This window comes from Pristis pectinata, chromosome 9 (genome assembly GCF_009764475.1).
Source record: "Pristis pectinata isolate sPriPec2 chromosome 9, sPriPec2.1.pri, whole genome shotgun sequence".
In the NCBI taxonomy this organism is placed as follows: domain Eukaryota; kingdom Metazoa; phylum Chordata; class Chondrichthyes; order Rhinopristiformes; family Pristidae; genus Pristis; species Pristis pectinata.
In genome coordinates, this window is record NC_067413.1 from 79,182,048 (window position 1) to 79,206,106 (window position 24,059).

General features: G+C 39.7%; 1 protein-coding gene across 1 annotated transcript; it reads right to left on the reverse strand.

Moving 5' to 3' along the window:
* Positions 1-368: 368 nt before the first annotated feature.
* On the reverse strand, positions 369-19,935 carry cops5 (COP9 signalosome subunit 5). Its single transcript, XM_052023055.1, has 8 exons — positions 19,755-19,935; positions 14,252-14,486; positions 8,626-8,754; positions 7,814-7,879; positions 6,822-6,907; positions 5,811-5,922; positions 1,387-1,535; positions 369-966 (listed from the first exon to the last, which is right to left on the reverse strand). The coding sequence occupies exons 1-8, from the start codon at positions 19,895-19,897 to the stop codon at positions 876-878; spliced, it is 1,011 nt and encodes a 336-aa protein (XP_051879015.1). The 5' UTR covers positions 19,898-19,935; the 3' UTR covers positions 369-875.
* Between the last annotated feature and the right edge of the window lie 4,124 nt (positions 19,936-24,059).

Genomic DNA, 24,059 nt, shown 5'->3' on the forward strand with positions numbered 1-24,059 from the left:
ACGTAGAATGTTAGAAATAATGCAGCAGGAAGCCATTCAGCCTCTGGTATCTGTGTGACTGGTCTTAGGAAGCGCTGGTGTGATTAGTCCCATTTGCTGGCTCTCTACCCCTAACTCAGCAAACTTTCCTTTTCAACTATTTATTCAATTCCCTTTTGAAAAATATGATGAAATCTGTTTCCTCCATCCTTTCAAGCAGTGTACTCCAGACTGTAATCAGAGAAGCTCAGTGACAAACTAGCCTAGGAGTCAAATTTATTTGTATTGACATTGCCCAAAGTCAAGTCAACTATTTGGAAGGAACTTGTAGATGCCAAATAGAATATGTGGCTGGGTTGCTGCCTTTAGAAAAAAAACATGGGTCCATGGAAGCAGTAAAAGTATCATTTATTGATTCTAGATCAAGGAGGTATATAATCAATGTGAAGATTTCAGTGAGTGAATTGTAAAACAGTGCACGTTTCAGCACTAAGAGTCTTTGAAATAATTCAAATTAAAAACAAAATGGAAGTGCAATCTCTGGTAATATTATCATATTTTAATAACACATGAAGAACACACTTTTTTTTAAGAAACTCCATTGATATATTTTATCCTCCCTTATTTTGGATTGTGGTGGATTTAGGCATAACAAAGTGAGATGGTCTAACAGCTGCCATTTTACAAAATTTTGACAATATTGATTAAAATTACTAGTCAGGATAATGAAAGCTAAGAAAAACAGCCCATAGTTTGCAAAATAATACATTAGGTCACCAATGTCCTGGAGAACCAACTATAGATGCTGTCTGTTTAGATAAGTTGGAATTGTACAGAGTATCTTTAAGCATCATGAGCACATTCTACAGGAGCTTCCTTTGATGAGTTTCAGTACCTTATGCAGAAGGTATATTGATCTGATTGAAAAGTTTATCCTTAATTACTTGAGACATCAAACCATGTATCGCTTCTATGGTAGTCTTGCAGCTGAAAAACAGTACAAGTTAAATTGAATAAGTTGTAATTCATAAAATCTAGTTTGGCTGCCTATGTTGATGATCATAGAAGAGGCCAGTATTGGCTAGGTACTTTATAGAGGGATAAAAAGACACAGTAATCACAAAGTACCAGGAAAATGTGGGTTTGAATAACCATGATTGCCAAATTGTTTCTCCATTATTTTATTTTCCTTCTCCATTGACTGCCCTGACAAAAATCAATGTAGTTTACAGTTGTAGAATAATATGTACATTGATTCGCCACCAAGCCCCCCCCCCACCAAATGCCCATAAAAGGCAGTACATTTTAATTCTGCTTTCCAAATTCTTAATTTGGAACAAATTATTAGGTATACACACAAACTGAAAATATAAACGGTTTGGTGGGTCTAGATGTGTATGTCTTTACCTATCTCGAGTAGCTTTGGCCAACTTGTCCTCAGATTTTCTGTCGTGAGTGTCCAAACCAAGCATAAAACTACCTCTACCGAGCTGGGCTTCTGACTGTTCCAACTTTTCAGATAAGTCAAACACTTGTCCTGTGGTGTAATCAGCATTCTGCAATAAAAAGTGCAGACACAAGATAATTAATAAGATCTCTCTCTAAAATACAACTGGGGAGAGACTCAAATGATTCACTATACCAATCAGTGTAAAAATAATCCACTTACATTATAGAACACAGAACAGTACAGCACAAGAACAGGTCCTTCGGCAAACAATGTTGTGCCGAACAAATTACGTTAGTAATAAAATGCCCAACTAAACTAATCCCTTCTGCCTACACAATGTCCATATCCTACCATTTCCCTCACATTCATGTGCCTATCTAAGAGGTTCTTGAACACTCCTATCGTATTTGCCTCCACCACCACCCCAGGCACCCACTACTCTGTGTAAAAAAAAAACTTGCCCCTCACATCTCCTTTGAACTTACCCCCTATCACCTTAAATGCATGCCCTCTGGTATTAGACATTTCAACTCTGGAGAAAAGATACTGGTTGTCTACTCTATATCCATGCCTCTCATGATCTTATAAACCTCTATCAGATCTCCCCTCAATCACTGCTGCTCCAGAGAGAACAACCCAAGTTTGTCCAACCTAACCTCATTGCACAAGCCCTCTAATCCAGGCAGCATCTTGGTAAACCTCTTCTGCACCCTCTCCAAAGCCTCAACATCCTTCCTAAAATGGGGTGACCAGAACTGGAAGCAATACTCCAGATGCAGCCTAACTAAAGTTTTATAAAACTGCAGCATAACTTCCTGACTCTTGAACTCAATGCCTCAATTAATGAAGACAAGCATGCCATATTTACCACCCTATCAACCTGTGTAGCCACTTTCAGGGAGGGCATTATAAATTCTCAATGCTAGAAATTGTGTTTTAGAATAAATAACCATATGAATGAATAACTTCAAAATGAGGACTACTACATTCATGCAGCTTCGTCCAAGTATCCCACATCCTTTCATTATGATGTCCTCATTTGCCCTTAAATTTTTTCAAGCAACACTAAAATGGGGTCATCCAATAACATTAAAAATTCCAAATTTCCTCAGGAATTAGACACAGCAACAATGAAGGAACAATACATTCACAGAATGGTGCACAACTTGGAGGGGAATATGAAGATGGAGGTGTTCCCAACTGTCCATTGGCCTGGTTCTTGAGGGTAGAAATTGTGGGTTTGGGAGGTGTTGTCAGAGAAGCCTAGGTACATAGATGTAGTACATTCTAAACATGGTACGCATTGTAGCTATGGTGCACTGGTGGTGTAAGGAATGAATATTTAATGTAGTAAATGTGGTGCCAATCAACCGGGCAACTTTGTTCTGGATAGTGTCAAGCATTCATCCAGGTGAGCAGATTATTCTATCAACCTCCTGACTTGTGCCTTATAGATGGTAGATGTCACTTTTGGATGTCACCTGCCCTTGGATACCCAGTTCTTGTCATTGTAAGATTTATATGCCTGGTCAATGGTGAACCTCAGGACCTTGATGGCAGGGGACTTGGCGGTGGGAATATCACTAAATATCAAGGATTGGTGGTTAAACTCAACATCCTGCCACTTTTGAGGCACAAATGTTACTTGTCACCTATCAGCACTTCCTGGAATATTACCTAGCTCTCGCTTGATGCAGTCAAGGACTGCTTCATTTGCTGAGGAGTGTCAAACATTCGCACTTCTGACCTAATGATGGCTGGAAGGTCAGTGATGAAGCAGCTGAAGGTTGGGCTTGGGATACTGCATGGAGGAACTTTTGCAGTGATATCCTGGGGCTGGGATAATTGACTCCCCAAAGCCACTATCTTTTATGGAGGTATGAATCCAGCCACTGGAGTGTTTTTCGCCTTGATGCCTAATGACTTTGCATTTATCAGGGCTTTTCAATACCACACTTCGGATAAATGATACCTTGACTTCATGGGCAATTACTATCACCTTGCTTCAGGGATTCAGCTCTTTGGTCCATTAGTAAGCAGACTATTGGTGAGTACGTGTTGCTTGATAGCACTGTAGACAACACCTTCCATTACTTTGCTGATAACCAAAAGTAGATTCATTGGGCAGTAATTAGCCAGATTAGATTTACCCTAACCTTTGCAAAAAGGGCATATCTGAGAAATTTTCCACACAGTCAGATTGATGCCAGTTTTGCAAATGTATTGGGACAGCTTGGCTAGAGATACAGTTGTTCAAGAGCACAAGTTGGGATTTGACTGGTTTCACGGCCTTTGTGGTATGTAGTGTTCTCAGCCATTTTTTGCTATCAAGTGGAATGAACTGAATTAGCTGAAGACTGGATTCCATGACGGTGGAAATCTTGGGAGGCAGAGATGGATCATTCACACCCCTTGTAGATGAAGATGGTCGACTCCTTCACCACCCACTCATTGCATCATTGACCCTCCTTCAAACTGCCTCAAAAAAATTCATCATAAGACATAGGAGCAGAATTAGGCCATTCAGCCCTTCGAGTCCGCTCCACCATTCGATCACGGCTGATTTATTTTTCCCTCTCAACCCCATTCTCCTGCCTTCTCCCTGTAACCTTTGACGCCCTTACTAATCAGGAACCTATCAACTTCCGCTTTAAATATACCCAATGACTTGGCCTCCACAGCCATCTGTGGCAATGAATTCCACAGATTCACCACCTTCTGGCTAAAGAAATTCCTCCTCATTTCTGTTCTAAAGTGACGTCCTTCTATTCTGAGGCTGTGCCCTCTAGTCCTAGACTCTCCCACTACTGAAAACATCCTCTCCACGTCCAGTCTATCTAGGACTTTCAATATTCGGTAGGTTTCAATGAGATACCCCCTCATCCTTCTAAACTCCAGTGAGTACAGACCCAGAGCCATCAAACTTTCCTCATACGTTAACCCTTTCATTTCCAGGATCATTCTTGTAAACCTCCTCTGGACCCTGCCCAATGGCAGCATATCCTTCCTTAGATATGGGGCCCAAAATTACTCACAATACTTCAAATGTGGTCTGATCAATGCCTTATAAAGCTTCAGCATTGTATCTCACTTTCATATTCTAGTCCTCTTGAAATGAATGCTAACATTGCATTAGCCTTCCTTACTACTGACTCAACCTGCAAGTTAACCTTTAGGGAATCCTGCACTGGGACTCCCAAGTCCCTTTGCACCTCCAATTTCTGAATTCTCTCCCCATTTAAAAAATAGTTTACGCTTTTATTTCTTGTACCAAAGTGCATAACCGTACACTTCCCTACATTGTATTCTATCTGCCACTTCTTTGCCCATTCTCCCAACCTATCCAAGTCCTTCTGCAGACTCCCTGATTCCTCAACATTACCTGCCCCTCCACCTGTCTTTGTATCATCCGCAAATAATTTTAAACTGTCTCTCTGAGTTCCTTCCAGATAAATGCTTGCTTTGATGTTAGGTTCACTAGCCTATAGTTACTCTGTTCGTTCCTTCCATCTTATTAACAACTCTGTACAATGTCTATAGCCAGAGCAGATTGAAACATGGTCAGAGTCTTGTTGTTCTTTCCCTTGCTTCTCTTGACAGTCTACGTAATATTCCAGTGTATATTTGACCCCTCCTAGAGAAATGACTCATTATTGTAAAGATGTGTATTGAATCTGTAATTTAGTCTTTTTTTAATGTGTACATTAACACCGAAATCTTACATTATAATGGAGATTACTGTGGTTTGCATCAGGGCAAGGGGAAAAAGGGGGAGAAGACAATTACTGGCTGATATTTATGATGTCCTTCCACTCTTTTACCTCCCCATTAACCAGTTTGAAGTGATTGTGTGCAAGGGAAATTAATGGTTTATTCAATTGCTTTTCCTTTAAGATTATTCATAACTCAAAAAAAATAAAAACCTGGACAGAAAACTGTCAGTAATGCTTTCCCTAGTCCTCCTTACCAACCCCATTAGCTTACACAATGTATGCCTATTGTCTAGACCAAACCTATAGGTTCAACAGCTTCAGTTTTGTGCAAAGACTGATCTAATTGGGGGAGAGGAACAAGCCTCAAATGAGTCTCTCTAGTTTACCCCAAAATCAAACTGGAACCTGCTTCTATTTCTGGCAGTACTCATACCATGAACATAGTGTCCGGCACAAAGCAAAACCACATTATTCCAGTTTTGCTCTTGTAATGCATGTGCACGTCAAGTCTGATTTGCACTTAGGCTACAAATACTTTATGGGAAAACAAAATTCCTGCAAGTGATGAAGCTAGGAAGTGTTGTACTGTTAAAGTAGTAAAATACATTTTCTCACTACCTTCACCACAATTTCAAAAATGAATCAGATCAGAAGTGAAAGTAACTCACCGTGAGTAGACTTGAAGAACTGAGTGTGTTGACCCAATATTTGTTCCATAGAAGTTCAAGTAGTTTACGATCCAGTGATGACTTAAAATATGTAACTTCAAGAGCATAATACCTAAAGAAAAATGATCCTTCAACATGCACCCAAAATATTTTATAGAAAAGTCTAATTTCACTGCCATTTCTTTAATAATATTTCTCAGTTTGCAAGACCCCAATTATCAGTTTCACAATTAAAAAGGAGTCAGGAATTTATAATGATAAAACCACTGGCATTAGTTTGACATAAATGAGAGGTAATAAGGTTTTGAAGTGTGAGCAAATAGATTTATGATAAAAATCTTACATTGCCTTATAGTTTCCTTATAAATTACCATGTTCACATTTGTAATGGAAATGGCATGGTTTGTTTACACCATGCTATCTCAAGCTGAGGTACCTTAGCAGCTCACGATACTCAATCTGTATGTCAGGGACACTCATAATCCAATCAACTTTGCTTCCCAAATTGCCAATGTTTTGCCATTCAGTTATTTTAAATAAATCCAAGTATTATACAAAAATTGAAGTCAGATTCTAACACATAAACTTAGTTACATTTTATGCCCTCCTATTTCCTTGAGATTCTGTTCACTGAATACTTATAATGTTCACAAAACATTTAATTTAAATTTAAGAAAAGAACCAGAAATCCTCTAAATAAAAATGACAACTTATTCTGCTCTTGAAGAATCCAGTGTCCTGATGCCATTCCATGCACAAATCAACATATCCTCTTACTCAATATGATCGATGCCACAAACAATGAACTCTTAATGCTCCCTGGAATGGCTTCATAAGCCACTCTTTTCAAGAGTAATTAGAGAGTAATTAGACAATATACTCTGTAGAATTTAGCTACAGCGAGTCAGATTGAAATGTAACATTTTAAAAGGAAATGAGAATTAAATAAAGTTAACATATTGATGAGAAACAAATGCACTGATGACAAACACTTCATAGGTTGTTACTTACTGTTTGCAATGTACACCAAAATCCTCTATTTTGTTAAGTGGAATAGTCTGGTATTCTGAAGGACCTTCATCAGGTGGTTTATAACCCTGTGTTAAATTATGCAAAAATATCAAGATACTTTAAGCATCTTAAATTTTCTAATTAATTATTTTTCTTTTGCACAAACATGGAACTGAACAATAGCATTTACTGTTTCATTTAAACAAATTCTAACGACTAAAATTAAAATGAACACACACATACACAGAAATTTTAGGAATAGGAACTGCAAATGACCATTAGGTTCCAAGGTGTGGCATTGGCTAGCATATCTGTGTAATGGTGGCAGCAAAACTACAGTGCCACCACTGAAGGGAGGACTACAATTAGACTGAAGTAATTTACAATGCAAACATTAATGAAATATGTTTGTTTGGAAGTGTGCTTCAAATACAAGGTTTTCTTCTAAAAGCCACTAACAAGATGATTCAGACTATCCTGATTACACTTATCTCAAGTTCTCTATTAGTTTTTTTGACAAGTAGAAGAATCATATATTCTTAGGTCTGCGCAGTTTCCTAATCTCAGGCAGAGTGTAGGTAATGGTAATATGATAAGTCTGAGTCCTGATGCAGGGTTTCAACCCAAAACATTGACAATTTGTTTCCTTGCACAGATGCTGCTCAACCCACCGAGTTCCTCTAGCAGATTGTTTGAATACAATAGGCTGACTGTCTAAGAAAAACTTGGGATAATGAAGCAATTCTGGTAGAGTTCTTGCTTTAATGATTATTTAGCAACCTTAGCCAGAGGTTCATATATGAACACAGGTGAGAACATTTTATCTTCAATGATGATCATCCTCTGCATGTTCATTAACATAAAATAGCCTATTTAATGTCTGGGTTTGTACACAAAACACAAGTATTGAATGCATGCAACCTGTTAGTCAGTCTTCAGGAAAGAAAGAAAAGGGAGAAAGTGAGCAGAAAAGGAAATGAAGGAACATTTACCTTAGGATATGTCCTAAAAGCCCCCAAGTTTACTTTTCCAGCTGATATCGTTCTCGTAGGGTCAATCTAAAAAAAGAAAGTATCACTCAACACAAACATTTATAAATTCTGAACAGAGCATTAAAAATAAAAAGGCAACTGAAATGTTTATGCACATAAATAATTCACTGGAATACCATACAATGCAAACCATTAATCCATCTGTATACATATTAAATGAAGTAACCTTTTTCACAATTGAAGCAAATGGAGTAATGCTAATTTTGAAACACTGTATGTAAGAGATGAAAATATTATACTGAAAACAATAAGGCCAGTAACCGAGGACAAGAAATTCCCACTTCCAAAATATACACAAGGGACAGAATAGAGGAAAGAAAGACAAAAATAATATCAGGAAGAATAACTAATAGGTTATAAGAAATGGCAAGGAATGGGCTAACAAGTTTCTTCGGCTATGAATTCTATAACTTAAAATATCAAATGAAAAATGAAACATCAAATTTGGAACAATTAAAACTGAATATGCAAGACATTAATATGAATATGCAGAAGTTGAGTTACAATTCTGTAATCAATGAATAAACAACACATTGTCATTAAAGCCAATTCAATCTGGAGCTAGAAGGTATAAAGCAGTAATCCTTCTGAAGTGATATTATTTGGTAAAGCCTAAATTACAGCATCTTCAAGGTCAGGATTTACATACCAACAAAAAAATTTTAAATGAAAAAAGACAGATTATGCACATACAAGATTTTTAATATTTAACATACATAAAATGAAGTCAGATATAGATGTAAGGTACATACCACCACTGCTACAAATGGTTCCTGGAACTGTTGATTCAACATCTGAGTACTAACATCAATTCCTGAAAGCCAACATCCATAACCTGGATGACTGTGATACCAGCCAATTGCATTCTCAAGACGTCCAACCTAGAGCAGTTGCAAAATAAATTTAAATAAACACACAATTATGTAGAGAACTAACTTTAAATTTCAATCTTTAAGCACAAAATAAAACTAAGTTTGTTTAAAACAATATGCCAGAAATAGCAGCTATTGGAAATTTGGAACAAGAGCAAAAAAGGGACAAAACTCAACAGAAAACTCAACAGCAAGAAATGGATTCTGCTCTTCAGGCAGTCCCTCGGGTCAAGGATGACTTGCTTGCATTACAACTCTTATAGCTTCAGAAATGATTAATGCAGAATCACAGGCAATAAGGATGCACCTTGACGGAGCAGGTGGTTGGGTTCTTTGGATTGTTGTACACTTATTGTTGGCCACTACGTGCTTCCAGAGAGACTCAAAGCATTGGGTGCCTTCCTGGAACTTTCTCTGCCAGTTTGAGTGGACTTCACGTGAGCTGGTGACAACGTTACTCCTTTTGTTCCCCCCAATGTGTTCTTCAAGCATTTTCTCTGTCGTCCTGGAAATCATCTCCTGTGACAGAACCTGGAGTGCTTGCTTTGGATCATGTTGCCCATCGACTAGAGCTCATTGAACATGATTAAAGCCTCAAATTAGGGATGCTGGCATGTGCAAAGACACAGACATTGGGTCACCCATTCTGCCAGTGGAATTGGAGCAACGCTCCAGCTGCAGTACCTCCAAAACATTGATGCACAGTCTTGCTTGACCCCTGTGTGTACTAGGATTAGGTATACAGAGGACCTATTGACAAAGATCCCATGGCTTGCATGTGATCAAGCAGTGGCTGCAGGATGATGATTTTTTTTGTGAGGACACTCAAATCTGAGAACAATCTCCATAATCCCTGATGGTTGTTGAATCAAAAGATTTTGCGTGATTACAAAAAGACCTTGGTAATATTTTTAAGGGTGAACTTCATCAAAATTGGAGGGGAAAAAAAAAATCAGGAAAACTGTTTTCACTCAAACATTGGTGGGGGGTCTGGAATTCACTGCCCAACAGGGTAAATGAGGTAGAAACCCTCATCACATTTATAAGTTGCTGGATGAACACTTGATATGTTGTAAACCAGGAGCTAAAAAGTGGAACAAGTGTCAAGAGCTCTAGGCCAAAATGAACTGAATTGTCTCTTTACAGATGCTGACGAAATTTGAAAAATAATTTTATTTGTATTAACGTGTAAAAATACTTTTGCTTGTTCCCTCTTATTCAATATTTTAAATAGTAAATGCCAATGATAGCAAGCTTGAAACAGGATTAGTCGAGTGATGGAGTTTATCTAGAATTTGCAGCCTATGTTAAATTATTTCTGGATTTATTACAGCTTCTCAGGTTTACTTAACTCCCTGAAACTAAGAAGGGACTGTTTCAAACCAGTACTCTTTCCAAAATATAACATATTAAAATAAATAGGTAATAGTAAATCTAAATTTTATTAGTCATAGTTCTTCGTAATATATAACTTTATAGAAACTCCAATGGGACTTAACTTCTACAGAACATGTTTTAGAACAAACTTTAGCTCATCATCTGTCAGCAGCTGATAAATAGCACCACCTGCTGGCTTAAAGCATGTTTTCACTCTTGGTTCAACATCAATAAACATTAAGGACAAATTAACCTAGCCCTTAAAATCCCGGCCTGATCATGCCCAACTTGTAGGCAAATATCCGTCCTTGCATCATATCCATGTCAGGTATCGCAGTCCTAAACGGGGATCAGATTCAGGTACTGGAAGGACTAAGTACAACTACAGTTCAGGATGTAAATACGGACTGCCACTTATCTGGACTGTCTTCTTCTACATCTAAATAACATTCTGGAAGGCAATAACAATTTCTTCCATCCCTAATTTGTGCATTTAAAAATTGCGACACAGCCCTTTATCTACTTGTCAGTGAGTTTTCTGCAACTTTAGCTCACTTTTTCCTCAGACATTGCCCAACTGTATTTCTCACCATGTTCCTGTACAGACTTCATCAGGCTACCCTGTATTCTCCCTGACCAAACAAGTCACGTAGTAAACCAAGTTATAATCTTATTCAGAGATGGATTCCTGTACAAGCACACGTCAGAAATAATTGGTTGAATAAAGGGGTAAAAGTGCCTTTGTAAGTATACTGGAGCACTAATTAAATCTCATTTTACAGAAATTCTAGATTTCAACAACAGAAGGATGAACATTTTGTTCACAGATATCAGATTCTTGCTATTGTGGGTAATCTGACAGTGAGGAATCTAAAGAGAGGAAGGAAGATGGCGAGGGTGGGGGTGGCAGAGAGTGGGTAAGGATGTTCACTCAGGAGTCTATACACCTGGCTAAGTTTGTTTTGGTGCACGTGAAATGCAGAGCTGTGAAGGCAACGCATTTTATTTCTATGAAGCCATAATGGGATAGAAGAACTGCCATTGTGGTTATATAGACTGGATAATTTTTTGACAAAATGAAGTTGCACAGATTTTTATTGAAATTAATTTGACAAAATGCAATTCCTGTCAGAAAAACTGAAACTGAGAGATTTTCCATTGTGTATCTAAATAGAAAAGGTAGCAAATTAACCAAATATACGAGTTAGGAGAAACTTGACCAATAACAACAGACAAAACCGTCACTATACACAGATTACATTTGATTCTAAAGATCATAGCCCAGATTTTAGTGATGAATGAGCAGTGAGAGCTGTTAATTACACATACCCAAAGACTTATGCACAGGAAGTTGCAGTAATTATAATTCCATTTCTGCTCAGGGCATTTGGGATTTGGTGAACAGACCAAGCTACTGCAACTTGTTAATCAACTTGAAAAATCCTGACTGTGGCATGCAGATTTTGAATCAGGAAGTACAAGTCAGAATATTTAATTCAATGCCAAATCAAGTACAAAAAGCAAAATATAGGAAAAATAAGATGACATTGAGAAAGAGAGAAAAAGATGAAGAAATAAATTATTGCTGGAGCTTTTAAATAATTAAGCTGTGAAGGAATGAGACTCCATAGTTGTAAAACATGTTAATTTCCAGTGCCAGGGAAATTGTTTGGAAATAATGGTGTAAATGTTTTGGTATCACAGGTGCCAATTACAAAGGTGCTGCTTAAATAGTCTTCCAACCCTTTTCATCTAACACCAAATGCATGACGTGATTTACCTCAACTGGTCCTTGGGCTGTGAATTCCACAATTGCATTCCTCTGGATAAAGTGAATTCTTCTGAATTCTCTGTTCAATTGAGTAATGACTATCTTATATTTAAGGTCTGTGGTTTTTGAATGCTCTATAAATGAAAACTTTTGTTTTATATAAACCTTATCAAATCTCTTCATCACAGTAAGATTTATAAGAAAATAGCAGGCTACTCAGCCCCTCAAGCCCATCCCACCATTCAATACAGCCATGGCTCATCTGCCCCCAAGCCTTCCTCCTCCTCTTTGCCAGTTCCCCATAGTTCTCAATTCCCTGATCTTTCAGAAATGCATCTACTTTTAACACCCCAAATGATCTAGCGTCCACAACACTTTGGAGTACAGAATTCCAGAATTCTACCCTCTGTGAGAAGCTCCTATGCACCCAAAGTTTTAAATTACTACCGACCTCCCCACTGCCCCCCCCAATCCTGTAGCTACATCCCCTTGTTTGAGACTCTCACATCAGTGAAAACATCTCAGTATCTACCCTGTTATGCCCCTCAGGATCTTATATGTTTCGATAAGATCACTCTCCTTTCTTCCAAACTCCAAAGAATGCAGGCCCAACCTGTTTAGCTTCTCTTATTGGGACAAGCTTCTCATTCCAGGAATTAGCCTTGTGAATCTCTTTTGGACTGCCTCCAATGCCAGAATATACTTTCCTAAAAAGGAACGAAAATTGTGCACTGTATTTCAGGTGTGCCTCACCAATACCCTATACAATTGTAACAATACTTCCCCATTTCCAAACTCCAATCTTTTTGTAATAAAGGCCAATATACTATTTGCTTTCCTAAACACTTGCTGCACCTGCCTGCCAACTTTTTGTGATTCATCCACAAGAACATTAGATCCTTCTTTACTTTAAGAATCAGCTTCATTGCCCCCTCTCCCTGACTTCTTTAACCTAGAAAGCCATCACGTAATTTTTCAACCTTCTCCTCTCCAAAATCATTGAATTGGCTCTTCAAAACTTGGTTAATAGTTCATCACTTTCAACAGTTTAAAGTGGTTCAAAGCAAAATCACAAATCATAATCTCTGTGGTCATGGAGTAATACCCCTCACTATCATCATCTCTACAGCCCTGATGTAGTTAGCCACTGTCCTCCTCCAGTAATTCTATTATCCAATTTGATACGATTACCAAGTACTTCGATCCATTCTAACCTCTCCAATGATAACAGAAGTCTCCACAAATAGCCTCTTTTCCCACCCCACTTAGGTGGGATTTTGGGCCTTTCACCTTTCACATTCTTCTACTGGTAGCTACAGACAGGGGGTCAGTTTCCAAATATAGTGACAACACCAGGATCCAGCCCTCACTCATTTTTACGATGGTGCTGCAACGACAGACTGTTTAGCATAAAACTTGCCTTGGATGTATTGCAATTTCCTCTAACTAAATATTTGGAAAAATAAAACCTTTGACCTCAGCCTCTTCACCACCAAACCACCTCACTTAGCCTCCAGCACAGCTGACTCCAGGCTAAGTTTCAACCCCATAAGCATTCACCATTACAAAAAAAAATCACCTCCAGCCTTACTGCAGCCCATGTAATCCTTGTACTCACCCACAGAATTACGTAAAAGTATATTAACTCAATTGAGCTTCTGAAATTTGCCATTGATTTTTCAAAAATTATTTGAAGGAAAGCAAGGAAGTAGAAATGTGAACTTGAAGTAAAAGAATTCCTTCCATATAACTGAATGGTACTGATAAATCCTGAGAAACAATAGAAAGTGCATTTATTAAGACTGCATTATCCAAACCAGAGTCACGATCCTGAACAAAGTTATAAATCCACAACCAAACTTAAGATAAAGCACAAGTTCCTTGAGAAAATAAGTGTGTAAAGATAATTCAATGAATAAAGATGACCATACTCAATTTTTTTTTGTAATTTTGGTTCTGCACTCACATTGCAAGTTCCAGTTAATGAGGCATAAAAGCAATTTAATATTTTTCAAGCAGGATGAGTGGTTTGCAAGAAGCCAATGACCAGACCCACCAGACTTGGGTATTTACATAGGAAAATGATATTACACATCTAGGCACAGGAAAATTAGGCCAACAAATTTAGAATAGAAAAAAATGATAATTTTGTAACATAGTATGAATCCTACATGTCTAGGCATCTTCCTGTTGTCATATCCAAGACTTAATTAACAATTGGAAATAAACATTGTACACATTACTCATGTAATAAACAAAGCTTTTGAGCTAGATATAAAAACAATAAATTGAGTGTATATAGTGCTTTTTTAAACTACATGAATTCAATAGTGGAAAAGTCTAATATTACAAACATACCTGTTTTGCATTTTCTATATAAGCAGCCATATATTCATAAGCAGCAGCCTGAGCATTGACTCTCGTCTCTGTCCCTTCCACAGGGAGAGCAAAACTGTCCATTATGATCATTGTTTCTCCATCCACTTTACCTAGCATTAAACCCATCACTTCCAAGTTTCCACCTGACCTGGCATGCATCACCATCTTCAAAAGTGCGAGGGCAGAGATTTTACAATACTTGAAGTAATGATGGCTGCAAGAAATAATATGATTAGAAAAAAAAACTTTCATTTTCCTGAAAAAAGTAAAACATGGCAGATAATGTAAGACTGAAATAAATCAGAAAATGCTGGAAACAGGTCAGGCAGCATGTGGAAAAAGAGCCACATTTCTGGTCACAGACACATTGTCAGTTGTGATCAAGGATTCTTCAATCCAAAATGTTGGTTCCATTTCTCCTTCCACAGAATCTGCCTGACCTGCTCAGGGTTTACAGAATTTTCTTATTTCTTTCACTTTGCTTACATGAAATACACAATTTCTCTCTCTCACACAATTCCTACACTAATCTTACACCAGATTTTTAAAAAATGCAGAAGTGTCAAAACAAAAAAAATTGATTAAACATATGAAAGTTGTGGATATTCTTCTGTGTATATTATTTTTAAAAATTGATCAATTCCAAAATGGAAATTAAATGCCAGAGCAGAAAAGGAGTGACTGCATTTTGTCTTATGTTCTGCTCCAGAAAATGAGAACATAATTAGCTGACACACAGTGCAATACAGTGGGATTGCCATCTTGGTTATACTATCACATGGCACATTAAACTGAGGCCAACTGTCATCTCCGACATGTGTAGTTAATTCCATGGCACCATTCAGAGGAGGATTAGGATGGGGCTGGGCTGTGGCAGTTGTTATTAATATTTATCCCTTAAGGAGCATCATTAAAACAGACTATTTTGTTATTACTGATTAGGTGATCTTGCCGTGCACAAGTTGGCCACTGTTTCCTGTATTACAATTTGAGCGTAATTATCATTGTATTTCATTGATTACTAAATAGTCCAAGATGTTCAGTGGTCATAAGATACCAAATTAGTGCAAGTTTGTTCTTTCTTTGTAATAACACATTTGATAACCAGGAAGAAAAAAAGCAAGTAACTTTTTTGGCTTGGAGACTATTTGCAACAGAAGTCTGACATTTGATTTGAGCGCAGATGTAAAATAAATATAAAAAAGCCAAAGGACAGTGAAAACAGTAAATGTGAGAGTTTTTAACAAATTAAAAAGGAATGCAAAAAACAGAATTAATGGACCAGATCTTGCTCACTCAGCCCATTGCCCACAGTCCCTGCTCACCCACAGTCTGGATGCAGCGGGCTGAATTGGATGACCATCCAAACAGTGGAGTTGGCAGCGAGAGCCAGACAACAGGCAGGCCTCAGGTGATGTAGAACTCCATCTTTGAATAACTCCTGGCACAAGGCAATGCCTTGAGTCAAACTTTTGAAGCTGTTTTCAATGTTTTTGGCATTCAGAGACATTTAAACAAAAACATTAGAATTGAGGTAAATATTTTAATTAATGTAATAGTTATCAAAGCACTTACATTTAAGATTAGAGTAAAATAATTAGAAATAATAATTTACATTCTCTATCCTGCAGAGAATCTCATTCAAATGAATTGAGTATACCTACATCAGGCATAACCCGTCAAGCAATTATACAGGAGATTCCTCCACATAATGGGGAATTATGCAAGATCTGGCTCCACATGGAGTCCCCGATAGCTGACGTCATCTGCTAATAAGTGTCAAACTTAGATCAGGTCTGCATGGGTTCAAGGGTCTAAAATATTCTCTTTGAAGTCACCAACCACACCCAGGAAAATTCAGCTCAAATGTTTAAGGTAATTTATTTCCAACTTTTCTGTACAAAAGCAAACCCCATATCTTGTTGCAGAAAATTGACTGCAAAAGCAGTAGAAAAAATGTTTGCTGTATTAGCTAACTTTTGCTGTTGTCTGATCTTTGCAAATTCAATTGTTTTTTAACCAAATGCCATGAAAAAACTGTATGGTTGGATTAGGTTAGAGGTCCTAATAAAATGCACATTTTTAAAAGACATACCATCTTAATCTACATCTTCATAATAACATTTGCATTTTTACAAAATTTCTCTTCATGTGTAATCTGTGTCTTCTTCAGAACTGAATATTAGGTTTCCCTTAAATAATAGTGATTCATATTCAGTTTGGATCAAAGCTCATCTTAGTACGGCCTCACCAATGTTCTAATCTTCTAGAAATCTCAATCTTGTAAATGAAAGTCAGAATCCTGGACAGTTTTTCCCCATCCCCAACTAAAGGTCATGGTGCAATATTGAACCTCTCAGTATTACTGTTCAAGATGGATTGAGCAATGCCAGATGAGGAATCAAACCTGGGACCTTTCTGTTCAGCATGATGTGGCCACCTGACCATGTGCAAGATTGCCCAGGTACATCCTGCTCCGAAAAAGCAGAACAAATCAATCTGGCGAACAATCACCCAATTACATCCAAACAATGTCCCAAGTGCTAAATTTCAGTGGTGAGCAATGACTGACTGCTTTAACATCAAAAGCGACATTTGACCACTGTGGCATTAAGGACTCCAGTAAAACAGGCATCAAGGAGATTACACTCCAAAAGTTGGTGTCATATCTTGCTCAAAAGAAGATTGGTGTAGTTGCTGGAGATCAATCATTGCAGCTCCAAAATTTCACTGCAGGAATTATAGATTCATGGGAGATAAAATGTAAAGAGACAGTACACTGTTAATGGCAAGACCCTTAACAGTGTTGATGAGCAGAGGGATCTTGGGGTCCAAGTTCATAGCTCCCTGAAAGCGGCTATACAGGTTGATAGGGTGGTAAAGGCGGCATATGGCATGCTTGCCTTTATTAGTCGAGGCACTGAGTTCAAGAGTCAGGAAGTTATGCTGCAGCTTTATACGGCTCTAGTTAGGCCACATCTGGAGTATTGCATTCAGTTCTGATTACCCCATTATAGGAAGGATGTCAAGGCTTTGGAGACGGTGCAGAAGAGCTTTACCAGGATACTGCCTAGATGATATGGCATGTGCTACAAGGAGAGATTGGACAAAGTGGGGTTGTTTTCTCTGGAGCGGTGGAGCCTGAGGGATGATCTGATAGAGGTTTATAAGATCATGAGAGGCATAGATAGACAGCCAATATCTTTTTAAAAACACAGTGGTAGGTGCCTGGAATGCGCTGCCTGGGGTGGTGGAGGCGGCAAATAGGATAGGAGTGTTTAAGAGGCTCTTAGATAGGCACAAGAATGTGCAGGAAATGGAAGGATACAGACATCGTGTAGGCAGAAGGGATTAGTTTAGTTGGGCATTTGATTACTAATTTAATTAGTTCAGCACAACATAGTAGTCTGAAGGGCCTGTTCCTGTGCTGTACTGTTCTATGTTCTTTGGAGTTACAGAAACAGGCCTTTCAACCCCCCACAGCCATGCTAACTATCAAGTACTCATCTATACAAATCCCATTTATCAGCATTTGGTCTGTAGGCTTTTGTGATTCAACTGCTTGCCCAGATGTTGTGAGAGTACCTGTCTCCACCATGTTCTCAGGTAGTGCGTTCCAGATGCAACCATCCTCTGGGTGAAAAGTATTTCCTCAGATCCACTCTAACCCTCTTTCTCTCACCTTAAACATATGTCTCCTCCACTTTGGAGAAGAGTTTCTCACTCCCTATCCTCTTTATGTCCCTCATCATTTTGTACTGCTCAACCTCCTCTGCTCCAATGAAAACAAACCAAGCCAATCCAGTCTCTCCTCAAAACTGAACATTCCATCCCTGTTAAATCTCCTCTGCACCCTCTCCAACGCAATGACATCCTTCTCAGTGTGGTAATCAAACCTGCACACAATAATCCAGCTGTGGTCTAACCAAAGTTTCATAAAGTTACCCAATGATCTCCTTGCTCTTATATTCTATGCCTTGGTTAATGAAGGCCAGCATTTTATAAGCCTTTTAGGGATCAATGGACTAATATACCAAGATCCAACGGTTCCACCATACTCTCTAGGTTCTTCAGGCAGTATCCTTGACCCAATCATCTACAACTATTTCATCAAGGCTTGGCTTGCATAAAGCCAGGGGGATTGGGGGCATAGGGGAGAGAGAGTCACTGATCATTACACCCATTTCAGTTTTATTTGCTCCTCCTCAGCAAGGCCTTACAATATTCAGGCGTGGGATGAAAGATTGGCAAGTAAAATTTGTGCCATAAAAGCTGCAAGAAATGACCACATCCCAAAAATGAATAATTATTATATTATACGTGAACAAAAAGATCAAATTTAATTAGAACAGCTTATGCACACAGGGCAGCATTTTATAAGCTAAAATTAGCTGAACTGTGGATGGCCTTGCATTTCATAGAAGACATGGCTTGGTTTTGGGCAGTACAGAACAAAAACTGGTAGAAAGCAAAAAGCTGCAAATGCTGGAAATCTGAAATAAAAAAAAGCTGCTGAATCTATTTTTCAGTCTGCCATTAATTCCCCCTCAATTCCAGTCGGAGACCTGTCACCCAGCTTGCTGTCAGTCCCACTTCTGAAACCAGATTACTAGCTCATCATGTTCTCCATTCCCAAGTTCCCTCCCCCCACACTTTATCGAAACCTACATATGTAGTGCAGAAACCAGTGTAAACATCTCTATTACCTTGCCCAAAGCTTTTTTTAAATGAATCATCTAGTACATGTAATGGACCCAAAAATTTTAATTATTTTAAAATATTTTGCATATCTCAGGATTCTGATATTAACAGGATTTTTTTTGTCCTAATTAAGGATTCTTCTCATGAGGGCAAAAAAGTTTCGTCTAAGATTCCTGGCCAATAAACTTCAATTCAAGAGCAAGAACATGGGTACACGGGACATGCATACACTAGATTGTTGAGGCTTAGACATTCCTATTGTAGATCTTTCCCAAATATCCAAAATCACGTTTAACTATCAGTAGAGATATTGAAAAACCATTACCATTAGGTATTACAATTAGACCATGTTCTTAATTCATTGAAAACACTTACTTACAGCCTGTTTATTATCTCGCCCCCCGCCCCCAGAGTGGCTAACGTAAACAAGCAGCCATTGAGTCAGCATCAGAAGACTGTATTTATATCACACTCCTAAAACTTGGAACAAACATCTAGGCTAACTCTCCAGCACGATCTTTCAAACGAACGCTACACCAAGGACTCAATTGCCCTCTTAGATGGGCCTAATAAACCCCATGGCATTAGGTTTAGGAAATGTCATTGTCTTGACTGATATTTACTCTTCAACTAAAACAGGTAATTTGATCAATATCACGGTATTTTTTCTTGATTGTTCAGGTCAGTATAATAACGTTACAAAGCTCAGGCCTACTGCAGCTCCTCTGCGGACGTTCACGCTATTAGCAGTAATTCAACGACTCAAAAGACTGAGACATACTCTTTAGTCCAGGGTTTGGCTGCGAGGATCTCCTGCTGCTGCTTTTTGTCGTATTTGTAAATTTCATCGATACTCTGCACTTCCTGCATGTTATTCGCCAGCTCCCAGGTTTTCTGCGCCACGTTACCACTCGCACCGGCCATTTTCACCCGCGGTCGCCCGGCCCCGCCTCCGACGCTCTGAACACGGACCCGCCCCGCCCCCCACGCTCGCCGCTCTGAACACGGCCCCGCCCCGCCCCCACGCTCGCCGCTCTGAACACGGCCCCGCCCCGCCCCCACGCTCGCCGCTCTGAACACGGCCCCGCCCCGCCCCGCCCCTCGCCGCTTTGAACACGGCCCGGCCCCGCCCCCGGCGCTGGCCGCTCTGAACACGGCCCCGCCCCGCCCCTCGCCGCTTTGAACACGGCCCGGCCCCGCCCCCGGCGCTCTGAACACGGCCCCGCCCCGCCCCTCGCCGCTTTGAACACGGCCCGGCCCCGCCCCCGGCGCTCGCCGCTCTGAACACGGACCCGCCCCGTCCCCGACGCTCGCCGCTTTGAACACGGACCCGCCCCGCGCTCGGTACTCGCGCACCGCAACCGTCAGCGCGGCCCGGAGCGCCGGCGCTTGGCACCGCCCAGGGTCCGCCCATGCCGGCACTGGGGGAGCAGGACCATTCACAAACAGGAGCCGCTCACAACCCCAGCTCACATGGTCCAAGACGCAGTTCAAACCCCTTTCAGAGTTGAACCTCAAAGCAACGCCGTCTCTCTTGTTTCATTTTATTTAAGTTAGCACAACAGGATTAAACGGAAAAGCATCATCGTGAGCCCTTCCGAGAAGGGAGTGGAAGAGGCGAGCTGCTCAATGACACAAGTGAGGCAGTAGCGCCGACAATGGTTGGACTTGAAGCCCATTGGTCACCTAGGGCACATGTGGCTGTCACCATTCCTTTGCAGAATAAGGGACACTATCGAAGTGGAAATAACACTATATTTTATTTATAATTCGGATTTCGTTTAATTAGAATTTGTCGGTGACACGAGGATCATTCTGATCTGCTAATAAAAATACAAAAAATGAAAAAAGCCTAAAAACTACAAATGATGTTAAAAAGACCTCATTTTCAATTACAAACTAACAAACCAAATCACAAAGTGACAAGATTTCTTGTTTAACACTATAACTGCAATATCACAAATGCTTGAGAAATTTCAAACTCACATTTGCTCACAGCTTTGGTCACTTATAAAAGACAGTAAAATTATTGCATTTTATGCACAAGGCAAGTTATGATTTAGCTTTTCTTCTAATCAATTATAACATCTTACAATACCAATAAACAACATATTTATACAAATCAAAATATTACAGTTGCTAGAAATCCTAAGTAAAAACTAAAATGCTGGAAAAACTCAGCAGATAAGCCAGAAATATTGGAGAGAACCAGAACTGGAGAAAGCAAGAGATGTAACTTGTTTTCATACAAACACATTGAGAGAAAGGGGGTTTGGTGGAGTCGAGAAAGAACAAAATTGAAGGCATGTTAAAAGCAGGAGAGAATAAATCACAAAAGGAATGATGGTACAAAGCAAAAGGGGATCCACTGAAACAAAGGATGGGTCCTTAGGAGGTGTAGTTGGCAATAAGACCAAAAAGAAATAAATACAGATGCTATTAATGTTGTTTCTCTTCACAGATGCTGCCTGACTTGCAGAATATTTTTACTTTAAGATTCCAGTTCATGCAGTATTTTGCTTTTCAGACTTATTAAAGAAATATTAGGTATTTTCCTCAAGCTGGGTGATTGGGCGAACAAAAGTGTTGCCAAGCAAACAATATCTTTGGAAAGCAGAAACAGATGACAGAAATGGTGGAGGATGATTAATGAAAGTGGAGTGAGGCTATTGAATTTTATCCTGATTCTGGAATGGAACGGAAGGGTTGAGAGCAGCAATGTGAAAAGTGGAATGGGTATAATTTAAGGCCCTTGTTAATGATGATGGAAGGGAATCCTTAATTAAGACTAAAAGAAGTCGTATTACAAGCAGCGCACAAAATATGCTGGAGGAACTCAGCAGGTCAGGCAGCACCTATGGAGGGATATGAACAGTCGATGTTTTGGGATGATACCCTTCATCAGGACTGGAAAGAAAGAGGACAGAAGCCAGAATAAAAAGGTGGAGGGGAGGGGGAGGAGCACGAGCTAGCAGGTGATAGGTGAATCCAGGTGAGGGGGTCAGATTGGTCGGTGGGGGAGGGAGGAGTGGGAATGATGTGAGAAGCTGAAAGGTGATGTGGAAGAGGCAAAGGGCTGAAAAGGGTGGAATCTGATACGAGAGATGATGAAACCATGGAATAAAGAGGAGGGGGGGAAGGTGTGGGTGATGCACAGGTTGTTAGCGTGCGGGAGGGGAGGAGAAGGGGTAATGGGGCCAGAAGGATAAGGGAAAACAAAGGAGAGGGGGGAACAGAGGGGAGCGGTTACTAAAAGTTAGAGAAATTGATGTTGATGCTGTCAGGTTGGATACTACCAAAATGGAATACGAGGTGTTGTTCCTTTAATCTGTGTCTAGCCTCAACTTGGCAGTAGAGGAGGCTGTGGACAGACATGTCAGTGTGGGAGGTGGAATTAAGATGGCTGGCCACCAGGAGATCCTGGCTGTTATGGTGGATGGATGGAGCAAAGGTGCTCGATGACCTTCCCATTCCCCCACCTCCTTCCCTTTATTCCATGGTCCACTGTTCTCTCATATAAGATTCCATCTTCTTCAGCCCTTTGCCTCTTCCACCTACCACCTCCCAGCTTCTCACATCATTCCCACTCCCCTTCCTTCCCCCGCCTACCTACCTTCACCCCCTCACCTGGATTCACCTATCACCTGCCAGCTTGTGCTCCTGCCCCTCTCCCCACCCTTTTATTCTGGCTTCTGCCTTCTTTCTTTCCAGTCCTGATGAAGGGTCTCAGCCTGAAATGTCATCTGTTCATTTCCCTCCATTGATGCTGCCTGACCTGCAGAGTTCCTCCAGCACTTTTTGTGTGTTGTTCCATATTTCCAGCATCTGCAGTCTTTCTTGTGTCTACATATTAGAAGCACATATGGAAGAAGGCATTGTCAGAAAAGGTGCAACAGAAATGAAAAAAAAGGGAATGTTCTTGATGGGTGCAGGAAGGAGTGCAATCAACGTGGGTGTGCTTGTCAGTGAGCTTATATTATGTACTGGTCAATAACCTCTTTCCAGAAATAGAGAAGTCAAGGAAGATTAGCAAAGGGTTGGCTTTGGGCCATATGAAGCCTAGTAAAGCATGAAAAATGGAAGCAAACTATGGGATATTTTCCACTTTCAGTATCAACAGAAAATAGTTTTGATGTGATAGAATTACAAAAGAGATGAGTGAGAGGACTTGAGCAGGAATAGGATAAAGAATGCACCTCAACTCCCATGAAAAGGCAGATATACCCAGGGCCCATAGACTCCACACAGCAATAACTTTTATTTGGAGGAGGATGTTTGGAATCATAGGAGGTTACTGAACATGAGAACAAGTTCAGTAAAGTGGAAGTCTAGGTTGTTTATATAGAATCTTTAACTTTGTAAAACCTATGGGATTTCATAGGAGTTATAATCAAGTAAAATTTGACACAGCCAAGAAAGAGAATTGGGGAGCAGTTGACAATTTAGGAGTAGGCAGGTGATAAGGCAAAAAGGCAGATTTGTAGAGCTTAAGGCCTGTTCAGCAGAAAAGATGCCCGCTACTAGTGGCTATTAAAATCTGGAAGCTCAAGAGGGCACAATAGGAGAACAGAGACTTTAAATTACTGAATTAAGTAGGGCCAAGGCCACCTAGGAACTTGAAAACAAGGATGAAAGGTTTAAAATTGATATGTGGGCAGAACAAGATACAATTTCTTTGAGCAAGTGAACGATGCAAGTTGGGTTAAGGGGAGCAGTTTTGGGATGAGCTCAAATTTATAGAAATAGCAGAAAGGCTTGTATTTATCAGAACTGTCCAGTCCAGGGGTGATGATGACATGGATATGTATTTAAGAAGCAATGCACTGTGGCTGAGGCTAAGTCAGCACAGTGCATTGATGTCGTGGAGCTGAAAGTAGATAATTCGGAAAATAATGTAGATGTTTAATAGGAGATTATACATGACACCAATGTTGCAAATAGCTAATTCAGCATCAAGTAATTAATGGTAAGGAAGTTGGAGATGATGGTTCAACAACGATGATTGTCGCATGGGCTAAGACAATGACATAAGTCCTTAAAACTCAGAGGAAGTTAATTTTAATTCAGCAATGGGCATCAGGCAAGC